Source organism: Callithrix jacchus, chromosome 22, assembly GCF_049354715.1.
Source record: "Callithrix jacchus isolate 240 chromosome 22, calJac240_pri, whole genome shotgun sequence".
Taxonomy (NCBI): Eukaryota; Metazoa; Chordata; class Mammalia; order Primates; family Cebidae; genus Callithrix; species Callithrix jacchus.
Genome location: NC_133523.1, coordinates 9,525,382 through 9,535,606, shown reverse-complemented (window position 1 = coordinate 9,535,606; position 10,225 = coordinate 9,525,382). Strand labels below are relative to the sequence as shown.

Genomic DNA, 10,225 nt, shown 5'->3' with positions numbered 1-10,225 from the left:
GGAGTTCCAGACCAGTCTGGGCAAAATGGTGAACGCTGTTTCTACAAAAAATTAGCCAGGCACAGTGATGTGCACCTGTGCTCCCAGCTCTAGGGAGGCTGGGCTGGAGGACTGCTTGAACCTGGGAGGCAGGGGCTGCAGTTAGCTAAGATTGCATCCCTGCACTCCAGCCTGGGGGCCACAATGAGAACCTGTTTCAAAAAAAAAAATATATATATATAATTTATTTTTATGATTATTTTTTTGATACAGGGTCTCACTCTGTCACCCAGACTGGAGTGCAGTGGTGTGATTTCGGCTCATTGTAACCTCCGCCTCCCAGGCTCAAGCAATTTCCTGCCTCAGCCTCCTGAGTAGCTGGGATTATAGGTGCAAGCCACCATGCCTGGCTAATTCTTTTTGTATTTTTAGTAGAAATAGGGTTGCACCATGTTGGCCAGGCTGGTCTCCAACTCCTGACCTCAAATGGTCAACCCGCCTCGGCCTCCCAAAGTGCTGGGATTACAGGTGTGAGTCACCCGGACAGAAATATGATTTATTGACAAATATTTCTTTCATTTTTATTTTTACAGACAGGGTCTCACTATTATATAAATATTATAATTATTTTAAAATAGAATCTTGCTCTGTCGCCCAGGCAAGAGTGCAGTGGTGCAATTTCAGCTCACTGCAACCTCCACCTCCCGGGTTCAAGCAATTCTTGTGCTGCAGCCTCCCGAGAAGCTGGGATTATAAGTGCAAGTCACCACACCCAGCTAATTTTTGTATTTTTAGTAGAGACGGGGTTTCATCATGTTGTCCAGGCTGATCTGGAACTCCTGACCTCAAATGAGCTGCCCACCTCCACCTCCCAAAGTGCTGGGATTACAGTCATGAGCCACTGAGCCCCGCATCTTTGTTTTTGGAAACAGGGTCTCACTGTATCGCTCAGGCTGGAGTGCACAGGTGCAATCTCGGCCCATTGCAGCATCAGCCTCCCAGGCTCTGATCCTCTCACCTCAGTCTCCCAAGGAGCTGGGACTACAGGCGCCAGGCCCATGATACTGGGCCCTGCTATTTACAAATACTTCGGACTTGGATTTAGTTGCCCTCTCAACACCAGGTGGGAGATGGAATGTCAGGAAGGCAGAGCAATAGAGGAGGGACCTCGTTAGGAAGGCAGGGGTGCTCCATATGACAGAGGAGGTGCTGTGACCTCAAGGTCTGGGGAATGTGGGTGAATACAGGGCCCCATCAAGGCCCTCAACAAGGTCCCTCTCTGGAGCTCAGATGTGAGGCCCAGGAGGCAGATCCCCTCATTGGTGCCTACCCTTGGAATGAAGTGACCAGCTGCCTGGAGGGGTGAGCAAGGGGGCAATGGGATGGAGTAAAGTCCAGTTACAAATAGAATTCTGGAAGGCAGGGTGAGGTGGCTCAGGCATGTAATCCCTTTGGAGGCCAAGGCAGGTGGATCCCTTGAGGTTAGGAGTTCAAGAACAGCCTGGCCAACATGGTGAAATCCCATCTCTACCAAAAAGTGCAAAAATTAGCCGTGCATAGTGGTGCACACCTGTAGTCCCAGCTACTCGGGAGGCCGAGGCAGGAGAATCGCTTGAACCTGGGAGGCAGAGGCTGTAGTGAGCCAACATCCCACCACTGCACTCCAGCCTGGGTGACAGAGTGAGACCCTGTCTCAAAACAAAACAAAAACCAAGGAGAATCCTGGAACGACAGTGGCTCAGGGACTCAGCTGTCCCCAAAACATGTGCCTCCTCTCTTTGTGCAGGGGATGGGGGTCCCCAAGATCTTCAAGATAGGGAGGTGTCCCCAAGATCTTCAAAGGTGGCCAGGCGAGGTGGCTCAAGCCTGTAATCCCAACACTTTTTGGGGTCAAGATGGGAGGATCAGCCGTGCACAGTGGCTCATGCCTGTAATCCCAGAACCTTGGGAGGCCAAGGCGGGCAGATCATTTGAGGTCAGGAGTTCGACACCAGTCTGGCCAACATGGTGAAACCCTGTCTTTACTTAAAAAAAAAAAAAAAAAAAAATAGCTAGGTGTGGTGGTGCATGCCTGTAATCCCAGCTACTCAGGAGGCTGAGGCAGGGGAATCACTTGAACCAGGAGGTGAAGGCTGCAGTGAGCCACGGTTGCACCACTGCACTCCAGCCTGGGCAACAGAGGAAACTCTGTCTCAAAAAAAAAAAAAGAAAAATGGGAGGATCGCTTGAGGCCAGGAGTTCAAGACCAGTCGGGCCAAAACTGCAATAGCCTGTTTCTGGGTGTTTTTTTTTGTTTTTGTTTTTTGATGTTGCCTCAAAATCCCGCCTTATCGCCTAAACAATGGTGCTGGCAGGTTTCCCCACTAATTTCCTCTCTGGGGACCACATTTTCCCCTCCCCACCTAAGTTCAACCGGAAGGAGGTGTCTCATCCCCCTCCTACCCCAGGCTCCCCAGTGCTGAGAACATAGGAAGCCAGTTTACTTAGCATTTCCTGTGAATTGAACTGGGGCCAAAAATGCAACTGAGGCCAGCCCTGTCCCTGGGAGAGACAGCAGTGCTGGCCACTTTGCTGGGCCCTGTCTGGGTCCCCCACCCTAGCCTTCCAGGCCAAGCATCCCCTTCTAACCAAAGGCCTGGGCAAGGTGCAGCCCCCAGACTTCTGCAATCTTAACCGCTGTGCTGTGTGCTTCCTCTTGCGGTGGGAGCGCCCCCCCCCCCCCCCCCCGTCTGCCCTTCAGCACAAGAAGGCACCTTCCTCTGTCAGAATGGCCACCATGATACCTGCCGTGTCGTGGCTCCGGGCCTGCTGGACTCTGCTGGTCTGCTGTCTGCTGACCCCAGGTGAGGCCAGTCAAGCCAGGGAGGGCTGGGGAGGGCTGGGGAGGGCTGGGTTTTGGGATCAGTAGAGGGTGAAGAAAGAGAAAGCAATCCTCTTCGCATCCTGCCACACTGTGCCCTGGCTGCTGGCCCTGTATCTTCAGGGGAAAGTTCTGGTTCCTTAGTTCAGCCTTCAGGTGGTCAGGCCCCAGCATGCGGCTTGTACGACACCCCTCTCCCCCAACACACACACACACCCCCCACACTTCCTGCTCCATCTGAACTCCAGACATTTGCCCTTTGCGTATGTGGTTCCCTCTGCCAGGATCACCCTTTCCTTTCACTTGCTAACTCCTACTTAGCCTTCAGTTTCAGGCTGGCATGGTCCCCCTCCTCCAGGAAGCCTTCCTTGACTCACCTCTTCCTATGCCGGATCAGAGCCTCTTCTGACCTCCTTCTGAGTTCTCCCTGGTCCCTGATGGATCCTGCCTTTCCCCATGGACCATGAGGGCAGGAACCCTTCTTTCTCAGCTCAAGGAAAGTGGTGTTAAATGGTGGGACCTGCTGGTGCTAGGGTTGTGGGGCAAGGAAACCACCACCAGGACTTCTTCGTGTTCCTGAAGGTGTCCAGGGGCAGGAGTTCCTGTTGCGGGTGGAGCCCCAGAATCCAGTGCTTCCTGCTGGAGGTTCCCTGTTGGTGAACTGCAGTACTGACTGTCCCAGTGCTGAGCAGGTCACCTTGGAGACATCCCTGTCAAAGGAGCTGGTGGACAACGGCACGGGCTGGGCAGCCCACCGGGTCAGCAACGTGACTGGCAACAGCCGGATCCTCTGCTCAGGGTACTGCAATGGTTCGCAGATAATAGGCTCCACTGGCATCACCGTCTACAGTGAGTCAATGTGTCCAGAGGTGGGACGGTTCTCTGGCAGTGGTGCGGGCAGGAGGCCAATGGCTCGGGAGAGTAGGGGCCCTTAGTGTGCAAAGAATGGACTAGGGCTCTGACCCAGAGCTCAGACCTGGATATTTGTGTGTGGGATACAAAGACAGAGAGAAGGCTGGGTGTGGTGGCTCATGCCTGTAATCCCAGCACTTTGGGAGGCTGAGACGGGTGTATCACGAGGTTATGAGTTCAAGAACAACATGGCCAAGATGGTAAAACCCCATCTCTACTAAAAATACAAAAAAATTAGCCGGGCATGGTGACAGGCGCCTGTAATCTAATCTACTTGGGAGGATGAGGCAGAGAATCACTTGAACCCGGAAGGCAAAGGTTGCAGTGAGCCAAGATCCTGCCACTGCCCTCCAGCCTGGGCAACAGAGCAAGACTCCATCTCAGACAAACAAACAACAAAAAAAACAAAGAGAGAGACACACAGAGACGCAGAGACACATTCAATCTCATGCCAAGGCAGCAGTTGTGAAATCAATCAACTTCTGCCCCAACAAGTTTTTTCTTTTTTTTTTTTTTTGAGATGGAGTTTGGCTCTTTTTGCCCAGGTTGGAGTGCAGTGGGGCGATCTCAGCTCACTGCAACCTCCACCTCCTGGGTTCAAGTGATTCTCCTACCTCAGCCTCCCATGTAGCTGGGATTACAGGTGCACTCCCCCACACCCGGCTAATTTTGTATTTTTAGTAGAGATGGGGTTTCACCATATTGGCCAGGCTAGTCCTGAACTCCTGACCTCAGGTGGTCCACCTGACTCAGCCTCCCAACGTGCTGGGATTACAGGCATAAGCCACATTGCCCAGCATCCCAACAAGCATTTTTCAGTATGTGCTGGCCAGGTGCAGTAGCTCATGCCTATAATCCCAACATTTTGGGAGGCCAAGGTGGGAGCACTGCTTGAGCCCAGGAATTTTTTTTTTTTTTTTTTTTTTTGAGACAGAGTTTCGCTCTTGTTACCGAGGCTGGAGTGCAATGGCGCGATCTCGGCTCACCGCAACCTCCGCCTCCTGGGTTCAGGCAATTCTCCTGCCTCAGCCTCCTGAGTAGCTGGGATTACAGGCACGCGCCACCATGCCCAGCTAATTTTTTGTATTTTTAGTAGAGACGGGGTTTCACCATGTTGACCAGGATGGTCTTGATCTCTTGACCTCGTGATCCACCCGCCTTGGCCTCGCAAAGTGCTGGGATTACAGGTTTGAGCCACTGCGCCCGGCCTGAGCCCAGGAATTTAAGACCAGCCTGAGCAACACAGGGACACCCTGTCTCTACAGAAATAAATTTTAAAAAATTAGCTGGGCATGGTGCACATGCCTGAAGTCCCAGCTACTTCGGAGGCCAAGGTGGGAGGATTGCTTGAGCCCAGGAGTTTGAGGCTACAGTGAGATATGATTAGACCACTGTGCTCCAGTCTGCACGAAAAAGCAAGACCCTGTCTCTTAAGCCAAAAAAGGGGGTACCCCTCTCAGCCAGTAGGTGAATGGAGGTTTTTACATTTATGCTTTTTACACTTTTAGAGACAGGATCTCCTATATTGCCTAAGTTGGTCTGAAACTCATGGGCTCAGGCAGTCCTCCCACTTCAATCTCTCCAGTAGCTGGGATTACAGGCTTGAGCCACTGTCCCTGGCTATTTATTTATTTATTTTTGGAGATGGAGTCTCACTCTGTTGCCCAGGCAGGGGTGCACTGGCATGATCTTGGCTCACTGCAAGCTCCACCTCCCAAGTTCAAGAGATTCTCCTGCCTCAGCCTGCTCAGTAGCTGGGACTATGGGTGTGCATCACCCTGCCCAGCTAATTTTTGTATTTTTAGTAGAGACAAGGTTTCACCATGTTGCCCAGGCTGGTCTCGAACTTTTGGCCTTAAGTGATCTGCCCGCATTGGCCTCCCAAAGTGCTGGGATTATAAGCATGAGCCACCATGCTTGGCCTACTTTTTGATTTTTTTTTTTTTTTTTTTTTTGAGACACTCTTGCTCTTGTCGCCCAGGCTGGAGTGCAGTGGCATGATCTCAGCCTACTGCAGCCTCCACCTCCTAGGTTCAAGCGATTCTCCTGCCTTAGCCCCCTGAGTAGCTGGGATTACAGGCATGTGCCACCACGCCCAGCTAATTTTTGTGTTTTTAGTAGTGAGTAGTTTTGCCATGTTGGCCAGCCTGGTCTCAAACTCTTCAGCTCAAGTGATCCGCCCACCTCAGCCTCCCAAAGTGCTGGGATTACAGTCATAAGCCACCTCGCCCAGCCTTGTTTTTTTGTTTTGTTTTTTTGAGACAGTCTGGCTCTGTCGCCAGGCTGGAATGCAGTGGCACTATCTCAGCTCACTGCAGCCGCCTCCCGGGTTCAAGCAATTCTCATGCCTCAGCCTCTGAGTAGCTGGGATTACAGGCACATACCACCATGCCTGGCTAGTTTTTGTATTTTTAGTAGAGATGGGGTTTCATCATGTTGGCAAGGCTGGTCTTCAACTCCTGGCCTCAAGTGATCCACCCACCTTGGCCTTTGAAAGTGCTGGGATTATAAGCATTAGCAATCATGTCTGGTCTGAGGCCAGGGTTTTGTAGGTGTACCTGGGAGGGCACTCAGCCTGGGGGTCAAGTCTCCCGTGACTGTGCTAGAGTATCCTCAGAGGCTGCCACAGGGCTGGTGAACCAGGAAAGCCCTGAGTGCCCAAATCTGATTGGAGAGAACTGAACTAATCTCTGGTAGAGGCCAAACCAGCTGTTCAGGCCAGAGGCTGGGAGAGGCCCACAGTGTCCCTAAACATGACATCCAGGAGGCATGTCTGTGGTTTGGGAGACCCACATTCTAGCTTGGGATCTGCCACTTACTGATTGTGTGTCCTTAAGCAATTCACCTTCCCTCTCTGGGCCATATATTTCTCCATCCATAAAAGAGAAAAAAGCCAGGTGCAGTGGCTCACGCCTGTAATCCCAGCACTTCAGGAGGCTGAGATGGGTGAATGACTTGAGGCCAGGAGTTCGAGACCAGCCTGGCCAACACAGTGAAACCCCATCTCTACTAAAAATACAAAAATAGGCCAGGCGTGATGGTTCAGGCCTGTAATCCCAGCACTTTGGAAAACTAAGGCAGGCAGATCATCTGAGGTCAGGAGTTTGAGACCAGCCTGACCAACACGGCGAAATCCCGACTCTACTAAAAAAAAAAAAAAATGCAAAATTAGCCAGGAGTGGTGGTGGGAGCCTATAACCCCAGCTTCCTGGGAGGCTGAGGTGGGTGAATCACTTGAACCCAGGAGGCGGAGGTTGCAGTGAGCCGAGATCGTGCCACTGTACTCCAGCCTGGGTAATAAGAGAGAGACTCTGTCTCAAAAAAAAAAAAAGAGAGAGAAAGGGCTGGGCACAGTGGCTCATGCCTGTAATCCCAGTACTTTGGGAGGCCAAGATGGGTGGATCATTTGAACTCAGGAGTTCAAGACCAGCCTGGGCAACCCGGTGAAATTCCGAAAAAAAAAAAAGACCGGGCCTTGTGGCTCACCCCTGTAACCCCAGCACTTTGCCAAGCTGAGTAGGGCAGATCACAAGGTCAAGAGATTGAGACCATCCTTGCTAATATGCTGAAACCCCCATCTCTACTAAAAATACAAAAGTTAGCTTGGCATGGTGGTTCAAGATTTTAGTCCCGGCTACTCGGGAGGCTGAGGCAGGAGAATCACCTGAACCTGGGAGGTGGAGGTTGCAGTGGACTGATATGGCGCCACTGCACTCCAGCCTGGCGACAGAGGGAGACTCTGTCTCAAAAAAAAAAAGAGAGTAGAGAAGATTTCAGTAGGTTGTTGTGTGCATGAAGGTGGATGACCTCTTAAAGGTCTAAGGAAAGATATCAACAGGAACTTTATCTTAGTCATAAACTTGAATCCCTTCCTTCCTCATTTTGTTTTTTAATTAACTGCGACATCCTTGAGAACAGAAAATTTTGTTTAGCACCTGGCAAGGTGTCTGACAACATAGGAAATGGTAATCACCGCACTAATGATAATAGCAGACACCGTGACTGGCCCAGTTCTAAGCCCTCTTAAATTTATTAACTCAAAGCTCAAAGTTCTCAGCAGGGCAGCCCTGTCTCCACCCCCACCCCTGGGGGATGGGTTGCAGGACCCCCTAAGTGCCATCTTCCCTTCCTCCCTCAGGGCTCCCGGAGCGGGTGGAGCTGGCACCCCTCCCCCCTTGGCAGCCGGTGGGTCAGAACTTTACCCTGCACTGCCAAGTGGAGGGTGGGTCGCCCAGGACCAACCTCACGGTGGTGCTGCTCCGCTGGGAGGAGGAGCTGAGCCGGCAGCCTGCAGTGGAGGAGCTCGCAGAGGTCACTGCCACTGTGCTGGCCGGCAGAGGTGACCACGGAGCCCATTTCTCATGCCGCACAGAACTGGACCTGCAGCTCCAAGGGCTGAGACTGCTCGTGAACACCTCAGCCCCCCGCTGGCTCCGAACTTTTGGTGAGAGAAGGGGCTTCAGACGGTGGGTGATGAGCTGAGCCACGGTAGAGGGTGCCCTGGCTTTGGGATTCCTAAGAGTGGGGTGCCCTGGACCTCACAGGCTTCTGGGAAGGAAAGCCCCATGCTACTGGGCAGGGTGGCCCCAGAAGGGAGGCCTGAGCCATCGGATCTTTGGAGAAAGCCGTTTTTAAGGCTGTGTGGGTGTGTCCTGGAAAGAATGGGTGACCCGGTCAGCAAAATATCCTGATTGAGAGGGGGGTGAGGGTGTCCTGGGGGAAGGCACAGTCCTGCGGGCTGTGCTGATGCCTACCTTTCTCCCCAGCCCTGCCGGTGACACCACCGCGCCTCGTGGCTCCCCGGTTCTTGGAGGTGGAAACCTCGTGGCCGGTGGACTGCACCCTAGACGGGCTTTTTCCGGCCTCAGAGGCCCAGGTGCACCTGGCGCTGGGGGACCAGGTGCTGAATGCGACAGTCACGAACCACGGGGACATGTTAACGGCCACAGCCACAGCCACGGCGCGCGCAGATCAGGAGGGTGCCCGAGAGATCATCTGCAACGTTACCCTAGGGGGCGAGAGACTCGAGGCCCGGAAGAACTTGACGGTCTTTAGTAAGAGGGGGCGGGGAAAGGGGGCGTGGCCTCGGCAGTCTGGGGGCGTGTCAGAGGGGGCGGAGACTAGCCGAAAAGTTGGGGCCTGACTTCCCCAGTAGTAGTTGCAACGTGGGCAAGGCCCGAGTACCCGGAATTGGACAAAGGCCACAAAGAGGGCGAGGCTTGAAACGCCGAAAGCATGGCCCGGATATTCCGAGAGGAAAGGGGAGGGCGGAGGGCTCGGCTAGATCCACAGGAAGGTCCTGTTCATTAAGCTCCTGGGCAATGCCCCGCCTTTAGGTTTCCTAGGACCCATTCTGAACCTGAGCGAGCCTAGTGCCCCCGAGGGGTCCACAGTGATCGTGAGTTGCAGGGCTGGGGCTCGAGTACAGGTCATGCTGGACGGAGTTCCGGCCGCGGCCCCAGGGCAGCCAGCTCAACTTCAGCTAAATACTACCGAGAATGATGACGGACGCAGATTCTTCTGCAGTGCCGCTCTCGAGGTGGACGGCGAGTTCTTGCACAGAAACAGTAGCGTCCAGCTGCGTGTCCTGTGTGAGTCGGTCACCCTGACCTTTAATCCCTCCGCCCCTGCCCTGGAAAGATTAGCTGCTCCTCTGCCCCACTGTGCTTTGGATGTGTTGGGTGTCTGATCACACATGGTGGTTCCACAGATGGTCCCAAAATTGACCGAGCCAAATGTCCCCAGCACTTGAAGTGGAAAGATAAAACGAGACAGGTCCTGCAGTGCCAAGCCCGGGGCAACCCGTCCCCCCAGCTGCGGTGTTTGAAGGAAGGCTCCAGCCAGGAGGTGCCGGTGGGGATCCCATTCTTGGTCAATGTAACACATAATGGCACTTATCAATGCCAAGCGGTCAGCTCACTGGGCAAATATACCCTGGTCGTGGTGATAAACATTGAGGGTGAGCTAACACGGGGCCACGGGGCTGGACTGGCAAGCCCGGGAGGCGGGGGTGTTAGAGACAGGGGGGGACGCATATTGACTTCGCGCTTTCTCTGCACAGCTCGGAACTCCCACTTTGTCCCCGTCTTATTGGCGGTGTTAACGACCCTGGGCGTGGTGACTGTCGTAGTGGCCTTAACGTACGTCTTCCGGGCGCGGAAACAGAGAGGCTTGTACCATGTTAGGCAGGAGAGCCCCTCTCTGCCCCTCACGTCTATGCCCACAGAGGCAATGAGGGAAGAACCGTCCAGAGTTGAGTGACGCTGGGATCTTGGGCCAAAGTTGGCGGGGACTTGGCTGTACCTTCAGATTCCCCACCAATAAAGCCTTTAAATTCCCTAATCTGTGGTTTGATTCCACCCGCGCTGCAAGGCTCTCCCACTCAGGTGCACATCCACTGAGTGGCGTCGCTGCGGCGGAAGGGGGCGGGATCTGTGGCGCGCAGACGCAGCTTGAACTCTTGAGAAGCTGGGG

General features: G+C 53.5%; 1 protein-coding gene across 5 annotated transcripts; it reads left to right on the top strand.

Moving 5' to 3' along the window:
* The first annotated feature begins 2,510 nt into the window (after positions 1–2,510).
* ICAM3 (intercellular adhesion molecule 3) lies at positions 2,511–10,093 on the top strand. 5 transcript variants are annotated; one of them, XM_054249229.2, is made up of 7 exons: positions 2,511–2,822; positions 3,422–3,688; positions 7,890–8,195; positions 8,518–8,805; positions 9,088–9,342; positions 9,462–9,598; positions 9,813–10,093. In XM_054249229.2, exons 1-7 carry the CDS (start codon positions 2,747–2,749, stop codon positions 9,852–9,854), a joined length of 1,371 nt encoding a protein of 456 aa, XP_054105204.1. In that variant the 5' UTR covers positions 2,511–2,746; the 3' UTR covers positions 9,855–10,093. The 5 variants fall into 5 exon arrangements, with proteins under 5 accessions (XP_054105204.1, XP_054105203.1, XP_035143346.1 ...); XM_054249228.2 differs by having other exon boundaries at positions 9,462–9,604; XM_035287455.3 differs by having other exon boundaries at positions 9,462–9,710.
* The last annotated feature ends 132 nt before the right edge of the window (positions 10,094–10,225 follow it).

What these genes read in the sequence shown, in the direction of transcription:
- ICAM3 (XM_054249226.2), top strand. Translation starts at nt 2,747, where the DNA reads ATGGCCACCATGATACCTGCCGTGTCGTGGCTCCGGGCCTGCTGGACT. An exon ending in CTGCTGTCTGCTGACCCCAG is followed by an intron (nt 2,823 to 3,421) that starts GTGAGGCCAGTC and finishes GTGTTCCTGAAG; the next exon opens with GTGTCCAGGGGCAGGAGTTC. An exon ending in GAAGAACTTGACGGTCTTTA is followed by an intron (nt 8,806 to 9,087) that starts GTAAGAGGGGGC and finishes CCCCGCCTTTAG; the next exon opens with GTTTCCTAGGACCCATTCTG.